Raw genomic sequence first — 15,977 nt, 5'->3', positions numbered from 1 at the left:
CCTGAGATAGGGCCCACCCATGTCCTCAGGAAGACCCATATCATTCTCTGGTCCTTGGACTCACCAGGATGCATACATGGTCTATGGCGCAGAGCCCTCATCCACGAGTACTTTCTCATACTTCCCATGTCCAGTGGCCACAAACTTGTACCGCTTTCCAGATGGGGTGCTCTGTTAGGTGAGACTAAGTGTCAAGGAGAAGCTATGGAAGGAAAGCCTGACTCTGGGAAGACTTTGGGGACGACAGCAGCAGCCATCTTTGATTACTAGCAGTCAGTCTGTGCTTATCACACAGAGCCCAACCTACCTTGATGGTGGATGAGATCTTGGAGCCTCCTTTCTGCTCCCACAGACTCTTCTTGCTCATGTCTCCAGCTACTATATCCTGGGGGGCAGACACAGGGTCTATCACAGGACAGATACTCATCATGGGGCTTTTTCTTCTGCCTGGTGTCTCCTGGCTGGAAGGTGGAGGACTGACCCAGCTCACTTTTGGCAGGGAGGAAAGGGGAGTCATACTGTGTGTTTATCAGGACAGCATGGCTTTTTCCTTGAACCCTGAAGCCACACTCCACTTTGGCTATCCCAGGTTTGCTTTTCTAAAGAACACCCCCTCTCTGCCCTCCCCTACCCCAATCATGGCTAACTTCCCATTCTCAGCCTTCCCAGTTTGGCCTGCCTGGGGAGGACTCCTACCTGGCAGGAGGGTGTCTTGGAAGCAGACTGACTCTGCACCTCTCCTGTCTCCCAACGAGTCTTGGTACTGGCTACGGCCATGCTGGGCAGCTCTATGGAGGGCTGGCGGGACAGTTTGGGAGTTCGGCCTGCAGACTGTAGAGGAGACAGAGCCCCAAGACAATCACCATGGTAGACATTAGCAGCCCTCATTCATCTTTGAATTTGTTGGAGGTACGGATTCAGGACAGATGTCCTATTCTTTATTTGACACCTTATGAGCTACCCCCGGTTCTGCCTCATGCTACATTCATGTCTTGAGGCTGGAGGAGCATTAGTTGGATGGAGTATGTAAGTTAGATGGAGAAGTTATTCACTGTGATGGAGGAGTACCTGAAGAATGGGTGTTGGCTGAATAGAAGGATATGGGCTTGATGGAGGAGGACTTCCAATGGAATACAGAAAGAGCATATAGAAGAATGTGGAGGAACAGTGGTTGCGTGGAGGAGTGCTGGTTGAGTAGAGGGACAGTGGTTGGGTGGAGGGGTACTAGTTAGATAAAGAGACACTGGTTGGATAGAGGATGTTGGTTAGGTGGAGGGGTGTAAAATGAAGAACAGTGCTGATGGAGGGGTATAGGTTAGATGGAGAGATGTTTAAGTAAGTGGGCTTTGTTAGATGGAGGAAGGGTATGCTGTATAATGGGGGGAGGGCACTGGCTGAATGGGGCATAGGACAGGACAGAGGCATGCCTGATGTGATGTAAGAGACCTAGGGTTTATGAAAGAGGCAATGTGAGTTGATGGAAGGACATTGGTTGGATAGAGAGGGGGATATGATGGGATAGAGAGAGTTGCTTAGGTGGATGCATGATGGCATATTAAAGAGAAAGTTTGGCCTCAGAGATCTGAGTATACTTCACCTCAGTGGCCTGGGTGTACTGCTGCAGGCGCTCATCGATCGTGGAAATGGGCAAAGTTGGTTGAGACTTCTTCACACTGTTGCTAGGGGTAGAAGAAAGGATAAGCCTTATTTTACCTTCCAAAGTCCTCCCAGACCACCCACAGCCCCTCCCAGAGCACTACACCCCCTGATCTCCACAGATAGCCACTCTCCCACCCTGTCTTTGAGAATGCCAGGGAGCAGGCAGACACACCTCTTTTTAATGGAGCGGTTCAGGGACTCTGTCCTATCAGCCAGCTGTGGAGGATGCACAGAGGTGTAGGTCATGTAGAGCAACATCAGGCCCACGTTCTATCCCCCTCCCCGTGAGTCTACCCACTACCCAGACCCACTTCCATATCACAGAGGTTTGCCAGTACAGCAGGAGGTACGGAGACACGAAAAGCAGACATAAATAGCAAAAAAAGGGGCTGCTCAGACTTCACCTACTTTGGTGGTGGGGCTCAGGGGAGGTGAACTCAGCTCAGCAGTGTCTTCTAAGGTCAAAGGGCTGGGGGTCCTGGCCTGATGACTTATCAGATGCTAGGGATAAGAAATGCAGGCAGCTTAGATGACCCCTCCCTGCACCCTCCTGCCCCACCCAGGGCCTGTCGGAGCAGCGGCCTTCCCCTTCAGGGGCCTCAGGCCTGGTCTGGCCCTGACACGCTATAACTCTGGAATCCCTGACTGCAGGGAAGAGTCTCTTGGTCATGGAGGTGGAACTTGCCCAGAGGGTCACCAGCCTCCAAAAAGATGTCCTGGAAGGACTCAGTATAGAGTTGGGGGTAATGTCTCTTCTAGGCCAGTTAATGAGACCACAGCACCCATGGAGTATCACAGACCCAGCCCCTGAGGAAGTTCTCACCTCTTCTGCCTCCCCAGAACCCCCAACAGCATCCTCTGGATTGTAGCTCAAGTTTGACTCCTCCAAGTGGACTTTGGCTTGCTGAGAACTATGGGAGAAAAGGGAGACAAAGACAATTGTGGAGGATCTTTTTTTTTTTTTTTTTTTTTTGCTTGGTTTTAGGCTATTTACAGTTCCAAGCCTCTGGTGTGTTATCTGTAAAATGGGGACAGTCCAATGAATCGGTATGCAGGACTCTTAAGACTGCAGTGATTAAAAAACAAAACAAAACATTGCGTGAGCTCTCTCTCCTTTCTCTCTCTCTCTCTCTCTCTCTCTCTCTCTCTCTCTCCCTCTCCCTCTTTCTCTCTCTCAATATTTATTTAAAGAGAGACAGTGGTGTGTCAGAAGACAACTGAGGGAGTCAGTGCTCTCCTCCTACCATGTGGGTCCTGGGTATCAAACTCAGGGTGTTAGGTTCAGCAAGCACCTTTACCAGCTAAGCACCTTACAGGTCCAGTCACAGCACTTTTGTAAAAGGATGTATAGGGCTTTGTTCAAAGCCAGCACTGTCTGCTACGGCCTCTGTGCTGAGAGGTCCTACAAGGCCCCTTTGAAGACACTAGCTACTCACTGTATAGGGCCACCCAAGAACTAAAGCTGAATGCCTCCTATAGCTCTCTATCAGCAAGGCCAGCTTCTGGGGGCTTTTGCTCTGTCCATATATGGGCAAAATGGGTCAGCAGAACATAACATTGAGGAGAGGCCATTGGGGGCCCAGGCACAGAGTGTTTGGGGGTGCTGGGTCAGCAGAACACTCCAGGGAAGGGACTTCATTACTGAGGCGAGGGGCCTTGGGGAGGGGCAGCTAGCCAATGGGCAGCCGGGCGTGACTCTGCATTTGAGCGGCTCTGAACCTGGAGGAGAAGATAGTAAATTCTTGTATTTTCCATGATGTCAGGCCCCTTGGTGAATGTGCCAGCCAAAACCCAAACCCACCGCCCAAGGTGGGCTGGGGTCCGAGCCAGCAGCAGCCACACAGAGGGGCCATTCAAGAGCTGGCGGGCCAGGCAGCCAGGCGGGTTTGAGGGTAGGGCGGAGGCTGGAGCACCAGAGTTCTGCTGGAAGATCTAAAGTGCCCCCTGCTGTTAAGCAGGAGAAAGGAGTGAGCTAAGGGCAGGGCTGTAGCTGCCTGCCTAGAAACCCAGAATACGCACACAGACAGATAAGGGGAAATCGAGGCTGGTGATGGGCAGACCCAGGATAGCTGGTAATGGGCAGGCTCAGAACCAGGGCCCCAGGAAAAGACAGGGATTTTTGGAGTGCAAAGGATGATTGTGAGTTGAAACTGAAGTTCATTAAATGAGAAAGAGTTCAGCAGTTGCTCCTGCTGGCCCAGGGGCCTCTGAGGGGCTGGGAGTGGGGTAACTGCTGAGGGAAGACAGCTCAGTCTTTGGCTCTGGCCTACTCAAGGCAATAGGGCCCTGGCCTCCAATTCTGGGGCTCCCTAGCAGGGCTGGAGACCCTAGGTCTGATGGGAAAGGCAGACTTATCCTCACACCTGGCCCTGAACAGTGTGGGAAGGCAAGGTGAGACTTCATCAGCAGCCCCTCATCTCCAGACCCAAGGGGGCTTTGGGCCTCCGTTCATCCTGATTTAGACAGGCACACACGTCCACACATCTGGAAAACGTGTCCCCTGGGCCGCCTCACAGGCTCACATCTGGAAGTACCTGCTCCCCTTCGTGGGAATGGAGTTCAGCCAGCCTGGGGAGGGCTGGCGGGCGTGGGCTGTACATTACGTAAGTGGGTTGCAGCTGTGTGCTGATGTGGCAGCCCCCCCAGTTGGCTGCAGCTCGTCAGGATGGGGCCCCCCAGCCCTGGGGAACCCAGGAATGCAATATCCCCATTAATCTCTCCCTGTAGCCCCCTCGCTGGCCATCCTGCCCTCTATCTCCCTTTCCTCCCACCTCCCCATCCTCTTCATACTCTTTAAGAGATTTGGGTTTTCTTTTTTAGGGGAAGGGTAGGCAGAAAGAACTGTCCAGGCCCAGGCTGAGGTCAGAAAGATCCAGTGTCTTGGTTCACACTTGCCTCTCCTCTGTTTGTTTCTCCTCTGGACTCTCACTTTGAGAGGACTCAGTCCCCTCTGCAGTCCCCTCATTCCCCCAGAATTGCTGCCGTGGCTCTGGCTTTTGGGACCAGTCACCGAAACCCTCATCTTCATCCAGTTCAGAGGACTTCAGGCTGAGGCTGAAAGAACAGTGAAAGAGAGGGTTAGGGGTGATCTTCATGCAGCAGCCTATGTTCCTTCCCTGGTCTCTTCCCTTCAGCCCTGATTTCCAGTGTAAGAGTGACCATCTGCTTCAGAGGCGGCTCTCCATGACTAAGTTTGTCTCCTTGTGGTCTAAAATCACCCAGGGTAGAGCTGTGCATTCCCTAGTAGCCTACAGTTTCCTGAGAACAGCGTTGTGCTTGTTTTCCTTATTCATCTAGGGCTCCCCAAGGGCAGGACTATGGCTCTACCATCAGTCTAGAGTTCCCCAAGGGCAGGGCTGTGGCTCCACCATCAGTCTAGGGCTCCCTGAGGACACAGCTTTGGTTCCACCATCAGTCAAGGGCCTTCCAAGGACACAGCTATGGCTCCAGCACCAGTCTAGAGCTCCCCAAGGGCAGGGCTATGGCTCTACCATCAGTCTAGGGCTCCCTAAGGACTCAGCTATGGCTCCACCATCAGTCTAGGGCTCCCTAAGAGCAGGATTATGGCCCCATCATCAATCTAGGGCTCTCTGAGGGTTAGGCTATGCCTCTTTTATTAGTCTATGACTCCTTGAGAGCACAGCTATGCCTTCTCCTTCAATGGAAGGCTCTCTCAGAGTAGGGCTATGCCTTCCCCATCAGTCTAGGGCTCCCTGAGGGCAGAGATAGTTCTCTCCTGTCAGTCTAGGTCTCTCCAAGAGCATAGCTTTGTCTCTTTTTTCAAATTAGGACTCCCATGCCCCTCCTATCAGTCTAGGACTCCCTGAGCATAAGGCTATGTCTCCCCCATCAGTCTAGGGCTCTCTGAGCACAAGGCTATCTCGCCCCCATCAGTCTAGTGCTCCCTGAGCACAAGGCTATGTCTCCCCCATCAGTCTAGGGCTCCCTGAGCACAAGGCTATGTCTCCCCCATCAGTCTAGGGCTCCCTGAGGGTAGAGCTGTGTTTTCTTGATCAATCCTCAGCTCCTCCAAAGCAGGGCTCTGCTTCTTCCTTCAGTCTCGAGCTCCACAGAGAGGGCCGTGTTTTCCTCCATCCCTCTAGGGTTCCTTGAGCCTATTGTGGTCCTCAGGCTGGTTCTCACAGCCGTTCTCAAGCTACAGGGTGAGCTACTGGGTAAGAAGGAGTTGGGGGCTAGCAAGGACCCAGTAACTGAAGACCTGGCTGAGAGGCCATGACCCCAGCAGCACCCCACCCCGCCCAAAGCTGCTGACTCCGAGAAAATGGAACAAAACAGGGCCAGGAGGAAGGGGAGAGTTATTGGAAAAACAGCCCAGCCCAGCCGCGGAGGCCTCCTGGGCCTGAGGAGGAAACGAGCCGGCCCGTGGCCGCCAACTTGGACGTGGCCTCCGTGAGTCACCGGCAGCCAGGAGTTTGGGCGGGGGGCTCGGGAGCCAGGGCCTCATGGCTGGGGTCAGCACCAGTCCAAGCCAGGGCTGGGGCCATTCAGGGTGTCCAAAGCCTGAGTCAGGGCCCCTGGAGGCTGGGAGGGGGAGGCTTCACATAACTTTGTGGACCCTTTCCTTTGGCTAGTCAGCATCCCACAGATGGTGTTTACTGGAGACAGTAATGATGCTTGTCCCAAGAGCCAGTCCCTTCCTCTAATTTCCTACATTGTGGCTCCCAGGCCAAGCCTGACCTCTAGTATGTGTTCCTGCCCAGGTCCTGTGTGGCAGCAGATAGGGGTCCAGGACCCAGCAGCTTACGGTGCCTGCTGTTCTGGCTGTTCCAGGGAATGGCCACCTTCATCTTCTTCATCTTGGTCTTGGTCCTGGTCCTGCAGCTGCCTCTCTCGCTCCCGTTGACGCTGCTCACGGGCAGCCTCTTCTTCGTCTTCTTCTCTCCACTGAGTTGTAATCCTGGAGAGGCAGAAACAGAGACAGTCATGCTATGTGACTGTCATACCGTGAGTGACATACACAAGGGTAATGGACAAGCCCTGTCACCAGTTGGTGAGGAGAAGCCCCTGGACCAATCTGCAGGCCTCAGTTTGGTCTAAGATAAAGGCTATGCAAAGGCAGTTGGCAACGCCCCTGTGGCCAAGAAGGGTAATCCCAGGGCTCTACATACAGATGACCCTCTGTTCACATAGGCTTCAGGCAAACCAGTGTTGGAGCTGATGACCAACTGTTCTGTCCTGCTGGCTACCTCCTAAGTTAGAGCAGAGTTCCATATAGGGGACCAAGGAGGGCTTTGGAAAAGGTGACAGGGAGGAGAGAGAGAGAGGTTGGGGGTGGGGGTGGGGTCTTAGCCATGGCTGCCAGTCAGATAGCTACCTCTAAGGTCCCCATCTGGAACCTTCTTTTCTTCCCTGCAGGAGTGCCATGTTGGTAGCTACCATACAGCCTCTAAGTGTGGGACTGCATCTAGTAACCACCAGGTCAGACTTTCTCTTTGTCTTTCTATAGTTCCTTCTTCTCTCTACCTTGCACTTAGGGACATTAGAGTACCCCCCCTCCCCTCAGGGTTCTCTGTGGAGTCTCTCTGGATTGTTTTGAAGGAGGGGGCCAAGCAGTGATGGCACATGCCTTTAATCCCAGCACTTGGGAGGCAGAGGCAGGTGGATTTCTGAGTTTGAGGCTAGCCTGGTCTACAGAATGAGTTCCAGGACAGCCAGGGCTACACAGAAAAACCCTGTCTCAAAAAACAAAACAAAACAAAAAACAAACAAAACAAAAAGAGAAGGGGAAACTGAGGCAAGCAATATCTACAGTCCTTAGAGCAAGCTGACACTCAGGCTCCTTAGAATCCCTTTCCCTAAGCCAGGGGACAGTCAGAGGAATCAAGCTGGCTTGGCCCAGAGGATCTGGAGACCCTACACAGCAAACCTGTGTTTCTGGTGTCTAGTAGATACCTTAGGCCTTCACCACTGCCCCTTATCCTGACCCCACCCCCTAAAAAACCCAGGATCTGAGAGGGACAGGGGTCCTTTGTTTCTACAGTTCTTACTGCCCCAGACCCAAGGTGCCTGAACTGCTAAGCGTTGTCTCCCTTCTGGGGTCTCTGTGCTTCCCTGGCAATGTCCGCCGAATGACCCCGCATCCCGCTCCCCTCTGGGCCTCAGTCCCCTGGCCAGGAAGCCCTGCCAGTACATGATCTAATCTCTCCAGGTCTCCCCTAAGCCTCTCAGACGAAAGCCAGGCCTCTCCGCAGGCTCCAGGATGAGGTTCACTCCTCCCTCATCCCCCACCTCCCGCCCCACCAGCCACATGGGACTCTAGCCACGCAAGCAGCCTGCCCGATCCTACCTCGAACCCCCAAGCCGAGCTGCCTGCCTCAGCCTCAGAAGGGCCTTCAACTTCCAGCCTGAGAAAGCCTCTTAATTCCCTACACCTGGCTCCCATCACAGGCAGATGCTGAGGGCCTCCTGGCTCCCTCCACGGCCTCAATCAATGTGGGGGCCGCTTTTGGCCCCTCTCCACCTAGTGAATTATAGCTCTGTGTGTTGCTCCTTGCATACACGTTTACCGCACCCCCCCAAAAAAGTATCAGGGCAGAGGTGGGGAGGGGGAGAAAGCTCCCCATTCTGCCTGCTTCAGAGGCAGACTATAAAGAGATGCCCCCTGGGGTCACTTTGTTCTTGTTATCTGAATCTATGCATGTGCAGGGTAAGTGTACATGTATTTGAGCCTATGTGTAAAGTTCTTGTATGTGTGTGCAAGCACTTTAAGACTGGAGCACAGGGCTGAGCTCAGCTCTGTGAATATGGATATTTTGGGGAGGGGGCGTGGTGATATCTCACTTAGAATGGGACCAGAGTTTCACCTGTTCTAACAGGGGCAACCTCCCTGCAAGCACTTTTATGTGCAGGACCCCTTGGGGTACTTCACTCTTGGAGTAGAGAGTTCGAGCTACCACAGCCTGATGCCAGCATGCAAAGCCTGGGGAAAGGGGCTGGAGGGGCTTAGTTTGTAATGGGTATAGGAATGAGTACAGAGACCCAAACACAGATCTCTCTCCTGACCTAGGTGCAGCACACATACACATCTGGTGTGGCCACGTAGGCACTCACACACAGGCCCCCATATACATGTGCTCATACATGAGTACACAGGGTCACTCTCAAACGTGTGCAGGCAAGAGCAGGGAACAGGGGATCATAAACAGCAGGTCCCATCCCCTCCCAAGCTCCCTCAGGGGGCCGCCCCTGCCTCACTATTTACTGTTTTGCTAACCATCACCCCGACAACGTGGTGCCGGCCTGAGCCTGGGACTGGCAGGAGGCCAAAGTGTATTTTCTGAGAACATCCTTTGTGGGACCCACACCCCTCCAAAGTTACCCTAATTTAGCCCTTCCTGGACAAAGTCTTGGGGACACAGTGGGGGTACAGGATAGGGGTCTACTAGCATCACCCCTCCAGTTCCTTGCTGGAAAGAAGTTTGTCCCAGCTCCTGACCCTGCTCTGAGGCTGAGGCGGCCTGGGGCCCCTTTCCCCTGCCTTTTCCCTCTCGCCTGCCTCAAGCAATGAGTAATGCGCCCCCTCCCCATGACCTCACCCCGTCACTATTCCACAGCTGGGCTCCGTTCTGGGAACTGGAAGGGGGTGGCTCTCCTGGGGTGGGGTGGGGTGGGGGCCTCTGGCCTGGGAAAGGCGCCCCCCGGCCAGCGGCCCAGACCCCTTGGCACGTTTTTTCGGAGCTGTCAAGACTCTGGCGATGGCCGCCCCGCCCGTGGCCCTGGCCCCGCGCAGCTGCAAGGGATTTGGCGTTCCCGTACAAACGCAATCAGACCATTTCCTGAGTCTGTTCTGGCTCGGGGGGCCCAGGGCTCAGCCTAGGGGCTGAGGAATGGGGCCCTGTCCCCCCACATCCTGCCCACGCAGTCACAGGGCTTACCACAGGCTGCGGCTGGGGTTGGAGCTGGGCCTGGGGCTGGGGCCCCACCCAGGTGCTCCAGGGTGTTCAGACCCCCACCAGCTCCGGCTCTGAGTGGAGTCGCCCCTGCCTTCTGCACCCCTGCTCTATGTCTTGTCCCTCTTCACCCTCTGCATCCCTGCCCCCTCACACCCTGCCTAGATCCTGCTGAGAGACAGAGTGCCCATCCTGGGTCCAGTTTTCCCAGTTACCCCACCCCCTTTGTTCTCCCAAGGATAATTCCAGGTTGGCAGGATTCAGTCCCTGTTGCAATTCTGCCCCCTGCAGGCTGCCCATGTGACTGCCCCCGCCAGCTAATTTGAACACAAAGGTCAGTACCTGTACTGTTTCTACACTCCCCAGGGATACACTCGAGAGGACTGGGGAGTGGGATCCTTCAGGCCTCCTACAGGGACCCCTCCCATCACTGTCTCCTGAGTAGCAGGGGACTGGAAGTAGTGAGGAGCCTGGGGCAGCCACCAGGAGTAGTTGAATCGACTCTCTGGGACCACCCGGGTCTCTCGCCCTCAGGGGAGTATCTTCCCCAAGGTCACAACCCTGCACATCAGGGGTGCACTTCATGTGCAAATGGTAGAGCCTTTGGGAGAAGGGCAGAGCAAGGGAAAAAAAAATCTGGTGCAGGCTCCCAGAGATAGGGGCAGACCTCTGGAGGGGGATTCAGGGTCAGTCTTGAGTGATTGTTGTAGATCCTCACCCCATGTCTCAACACTTCTGAGCACCAGTCCCTGTAGCTGCCAGCTGCAGGACCCATTGATTGTTGGATATAGGGGTCCCACTCCCTGTGGACAATCTAGAGAGGGGTTTGAGTATACAAATGCTTAATTACCACCCAGCTCCAGAAAGAGGTGGGTATGTGGAGTGAGCTCAGAGGGCTGAGCCTGGTTAAGTAGGAGAGTGGTTATGTAAGGCAGGCAGGAGAGTAGAAGTTCCTTCCCTGAGGCTAAGATGAGGAGAAAAGAACCTGGTCCCCCATCCCTGCACACCTGGCTCTGGTTCAGTATTCTCTCCAACATCTTTCTAGCACAGCACGGACATGGTGGGGTTGTCTTTTTTTTTATTGTCAGGGTCAGTGTATTGGGAGGGGGGCATGTATTGAATTGGGCAAGACTCTGTCTCCACTGCCCAGAAAAGCACTGCAAAAAGTTGGTTGAAGTGGGGGTGGGGGGCACAATCTTGGCCATGATTATGAAGGATGAATGGGAGCTTTAGGCCAGAGAGAAGGAGAGTGACATGAAGTCAACTGTCCAAGAAGTATGTAGACCTCAGAATTCATGGCCTGTAAGGGTGGCCTCTCCAGGCATGAGTGGATTCCACGTGCAGGAAGCCCTGGTTCTGTTCAGGAGCTGGTATAGAAGGATAGAGGAGTGAGATGCAGGCCAGAAGTAAGTGGGTAGGAGAAGTCAACTCTGTTCTAAGCTGGGAATGGGGGACAGGCAAGACCTGAGCCTGGGCTGGGAGAGACACTGAATGGAACCTGAATCTGCAGCATGGGATTGAGAGTGCCCCTGGAGACAGTCAGTACTAGATCATGGCTGCCAGAGCCCCATCCTGAGGCGGAGACCTCTAAGGGGCCCTACAGCAGTAGCCTAAGTAGCTCAGAGGTAGCCAAGGGGAGCTGGGGTAGATGGCACAGGGAAAGCTGGGTTATTGGGCTACCTGGTATCCAGGCCTTCCCACCCCAGGGTACTGCCTAGACCACTGTGGGCAGCATATGCACCCAGAAGAGGTGGAAAAAAACATCCAAGTTAATACCGGGGAACTCAGCCTCAGTGGCTCAGATTCTCAGGCTGCTGCCCTTGATCATAGATATCCTAGACAACCAAGCACACCTATGGGATCTGAGCTTCCCACTTTTAAGAACTGAGCCCTCTATTCTGTTCTGAGTGCTTGTCTGCTCTGTCCTTGGGACACGCAAGCAGTCCACATTCTTGGGACTTGGTTAGTGTTATCTGTGCAAGGGATAGCTCTGAAGGGTTACCGTAGCCAAGCCTAAGGGGTGGGCCTTAGGAAGATTAAAAAGTTAAGATTGGTTGGCTGGGGCTATGGGAGTCATAGGAGGTTCTGGGCATGGAGAGGAGATACTCAGAGCCAGGAAGCTCTGGCAGCCTCAAGGGTAGAGGGCAGATGAGGGGGAAACACAGGGAGTAAGGAGTTAATTGCTGTCCCTGGGGGGAGCCCAGCACAAGGGCCCTGAGATGGGGATGAAACATGGAGGAAGCTACAGAGTCAGGATGAACATATCTGTTTCCTGCCCTGGGGAAAAGAAGGGTGGGCTAGCAGGAGGGAGGGGAGTGGGGAGGTGAATTGGGGGGAGCCTATGGGTGCATGTCCCAGGGAAGCAAGGGTAAGGGATAGGTGGAAACCCAGCTCTGCAAGGGAAGGAGGAATGAACTCCCCTACACACACACACACACACACACACACACACACACACACACACACACACACACACACACACACACACACACACACACACACACACACACACACACACACACACGTGCCAGGCCCAGCCTGGAGTCCTAGGATTTAGACCTCCTGCAGAGGGCCTCAGAGGAGGCTGTGAATTCCAGCTCTCTCCTTCCCACCAGATGGAGGTGCTGTGAATGCAAAAGGCTCTGGGGCAGGTGGGGCTCATGGGGACTGTCTTCATGAACTGACCCAGAACTGCCCACTTCCTCCAGTGACAGCTAAGGCAATGTGCCTCCATTATAACCTGTACTGTCCCCACAGTGTCAGGCTGCGCTTCTGGCTTTATCCTCTGCCTTTGTCCCACCTGACCTCTCTTGACCACTGGATCCAAACCCCACCCAGCCAGCATCCCTTCAGTTCTTTCTGTGGGACAGAGCAGGGCTGTCCCTCTATTTTCTCACAGTTGAGGAGGAGCAAAGCAGAGGCTACACCTGGGGCTTAGCACCAGCCAGGGGAGTCAGAGAGACCAAGGCTTCATTCTGACACTCTGAAGGTTTGGTAACCTGGTCAATGACACCCCAATATCTACTACATGCTCTACTTCCCCCACACTAGCTGCATTTGCCTTCCTAGGACCATGGTACCCCCCTCTCTCTCTTATGCATTCCCCTGACGACTGGTGCTAACTATGTTAAGTGTTCCACTCCCCAGTGCATCTTAGCGCACTGAGAGGCCAGCCCCGATCCTTTGGTGTAGATCAAGGACCACATAAGCAGCCATAGGTTCTCTCAGTCATATGGGGCGGCAGCTGGAGACTTGGAACTGACACAGTACACTTAAGGCAAGGGATCATTACCCATGCTGCCCTGGTGGCATGGAGGTGGGAGAGGCTGCTGCAGAGTGATCAGAGCATCAACAACATAGGCGTCTGGGAGACATCTCCAGACGAGACCATGGTTTGGGGGATTTGGAGAGGGGAAGGTGTCCAGTGCCAAAGCTAGTTTTCCCCAAGAGTATTCTCATATTCCCATCTTTAACAGAGGCACATCCTCTTGTCCCTATGTCTTTGGTCTAGGCCCACAACCTACTTGTTGTGGCTCCCTAGCCTCTGGGGGCCTTACATAGGAAGGGCAGTCTTGTATCTGTCTCCCTTCTCTCCCTACCCCACAATCTGGGGCTACCCACTTAGTATCTTGCCATATGTATACTTCTCCCTGGGGTGATGCACACTCAAGTGAGGCGAGCATCATCTTTCCTCTGGGGTGAAGAAAGGAGCCACACTTCAGGGAGAGGATATATCAACCCACCTAGGAACCACAAAACCCTTTGGAGGAGCCTGGCTGAGTGTAGTCCACACTGGTCTATCACACCACTGAAGCTGCCCAAGCAAGCCCCCCACCCCAAGTCAGCATTTGGAAAAAAGTGTCAGACAGTCAGAGTCTCAACTTAAGGTGTGGCTGTTTGAGAGGATTCTATAGCTGGATTCTGCCAAGACTTTCTTTATGATCTTGAGGCTGAGAAAAATAGGAATGGTGCAGGCCCCTCTATCCCACACCTCCTCCAGAGGCTGGGTCAAGATTCTGCCATCAATGTTAGGGGTCTAGAAGCAAGCTGGTTGTCCCACAAAGAAGCCCATCCCCTCCCCTGGGTTTGGGAACCCTACCTCTTATGATGTGCTTCCTGGTTAGTCCATTGCTGGCAGGTTCCTCATTCAGGACTCCTAACTCAATCATCTCTGGCCCAGGTCCCCCTCAGGTCTAGGAGTGGACACCAGGGCCTAGACCTCCCATCTGTTACATCTTGTCATGAAGGCGGCTTGTGCTGGCCTGAGCTTGCTTTCTCCCTTCACAGGCTCTGCACACTGTGTCCTCCGTGTCACTGACCAGACTTGCCACAGGCTGGGGCCAACTGCACAGCAGGCATGAGACCTCCTGGTGCCTGAGCTCTGCTGTTCAGAACTGCCTTCAAATGGCATCCTCATCACCAAGCTCCCAGTGGGGACTGGGCTCAGAGAGACCGTGGCTCGCAGCAGCAGACAGCCCTGGCAGAATGCTCACAGGGCTCACGAGGCAAGGCTCTGGCACACTCCCTGACACGCGACGGTGGCTGGCACTGGCTTGAGACTGCCATCCCCTCCTCTTTCCTCCCTGGCTGGCTATACCCAGATCCACCTCGCTCCAAAGGCCTGGCTACAGCTCTCTTAATGGATGCTGCTCAAATGCTTCATCCTTCATCTGGTCACAGGTTTACACCTTGTCTAACTTGGCTGCCCACCTGGACAGCTGTGTGGCAGGTGACAATGTGTCATTAAGGCACTCTCCCAACCCATCGTCCTATGCCTGGCCCTGAGTCCCCGATGTGCTTCAGTTTTCCTGTCTCTCTGAGGAGCCAGACAAGCAGCTGGGCACCCACTGATTGTTTTCAACATGTTATCCGTTCCTGGATCCAGGGACATCCTGTGGGGCTCTGTGGCCACATCTGTGCCCTGAGTGCTACCCAGCTCCTCAGGGACTGATCATTCCTAGGTTCCCAAGGGAGGAAGAGGTCTATCCCAGGTCAGCCTGTTTCAACTTTCAGCCTGAGATATCCTTCAAAGGTCCTTAAAGCTGAACCCAGTTGCTGCATGAAGCAGGAAAGGGCAAGTCTCCATGGGCTGTGAGGGACTCACACATCCCTATGAATGTCACATCAGCTGAGGCCAGTGGGACCTGAGCTGGTCCCCTGGGCCCATTTCCTGCTCAATGCCTAGAGATAAACTGAACAGCCATTCTGAGGGAAAGAGCAGGCGCGATAGTTCTCACAGTGTCCCCACCACTTAAGGCTGAGGCTCAGCAGGGCAGACAGCATCCTAGACCTGGGAGGCCTGTGCACGGCAGAGCGGTCCCCTTGTCCTCTTTAAAATAAATGCTAGGAGACAAGGCAGCCACAGGAGTCAAGGGGCAGGACCTAGGCGAGGCGTCCTAGTTCAGGGGGACACCAGCTCCTTTCTTCCTCTCTTCCCACAGCTCTTTGTTCTTTACCATCTCTTGCTGGCTCCCGAGCCTCTTCCCACCGCCGCCACCTTTATCCATCCCCTTTCAATGCCAGTCGCTCCCTGCCCAGTTCAGCTAAGCAGGGACAGCACAGAAGGTACCCTCCCTCCGTGGCTGGCTAGGAACCCTCCAGCCCCCTCCCCCCTGTGTATCTTATTCTTTTCTGCCTTCTCTGTTCTTCTTCCTCTTCTCCTTCCCTACCTGGTAAGGCACATTTTCTCAGGGGACCGTCAAAGCCTCCAGAAGCATCCAATGTGTTACTCCCCTGGCACCAGTATCTCCAGGGCAGGCTCTCTGTCTTCCCTGAGCACCATCAGCTAGTAGCAGACCCTCAGAGCCACATTCCTGTTCCTTAGGAGATCAACCTGCACAGCCAGATCTTAGGCTGAGGGCCAGATCTGGCCTCACTTGGTAACAAAGCCTGAGAACCTTTCTCTGCCCACAGAACCATCTGAGGGGTTTAAACCCAGATACCACCAAGCCTGGGGTTTGGCCAGCGACATGTTAAGCCCCTATGCCTACCTTTAGCCACTTGCCCACTTCAGCCCTCCTGCCGTCCATGTGCCAACCTGACCTCTGTAGACCTTGGTGGTCCATCCTGGCATTGTTCTCTGGAGAGATGCTCTGAGCCTGTAGCAGTGTCCCTGGGGGGCTGTGCCCCTGCAGCTATCCCAAGGGTCCCAAGAGCCCCTGGGTGTCCCCTCCTGACTCCAGCAGAAACATGGAGTGGGTGAGTCTCTGGGTGCCTTGGCGCCCTGGTTGCTGCTTGCTGCCTGATCTACCCAGCTCTGACGCACCGGCTGGGACTGGAACCGGAACCTCAGTCCTCTGGGCTCTGGCCCTGACACCCTGCCCAGGGGGCTGGGCCACTCGGTCCCTGTACCCCCTGCTGCTAGCTCGGCCAGGCTCCAGGCAGGACAGGCTCTGGCAGACAGACCAC

The 15,977-nt window shown here is 54.4% G+C and overlaps 1 protein-coding gene across 4 annotated transcripts in view; it reads right to left on the bottom strand.

Annotated features, from left to right (window-relative positions):
- Window positions 1-15,977, bottom strand: part of Lsp1 (lymphocyte specific protein 1) — a 34,640-nt gene that overhangs the window by 4,137 nt on the left and 14,526 nt on the right. For 3 of the 4 annotated variants that reach the window (XM_031388910.1, XM_031388909.1, XM_031388911.1), the window contains exons 2-10: window positions 6,425-6,577; window positions 4,555-4,713; window positions 2,483-2,570; window positions 2,068-2,160; window positions 1,832-1,875; window positions 1,598-1,679; window positions 697-831; window positions 308-385; window positions 65-171 (exon numbers count right to left, since the gene is read on the bottom strand). In XM_031388910.1, coding sequence (XP_031244770.1) covers window positions 82-171; window positions 308-385; window positions 697-831; window positions 1,598-1,679; window positions 1,832-1,875; window positions 2,068-2,160; window positions 2,483-2,570; window positions 4,555-4,713; window positions 6,425-6,577 — 922 coding nt within the window. In that variant the 3' untranslated portion in view covers window positions 65-81. Of the gene's footprint in view, window positions 1-64; window positions 172-307; window positions 386-696; window positions 832-1,597; window positions 1,680-1,831; window positions 1,876-2,067; window positions 2,161-2,482; window positions 2,571-4,554; window positions 4,714-6,424; window positions 6,578-15,611; window positions 15,884-15,977 lie in introns of those variants that run through there. The other variant, XM_031388912.1, reaches the window with a different exon arrangement.

Source organism: Mastomys coucha, unplaced genomic scaffold (genome assembly GCF_008632895.1).
Source record: "Mastomys coucha isolate ucsf_1 unplaced genomic scaffold, UCSF_Mcou_1 pScaffold21, whole genome shotgun sequence".
Classification (NCBI taxonomy): domain Eukaryota; kingdom Metazoa; phylum Chordata; class Mammalia; order Rodentia; family Muridae; genus Mastomys; species Mastomys coucha.
This window is presented reverse-complemented; position numbering and strand designations above follow the sequence as displayed.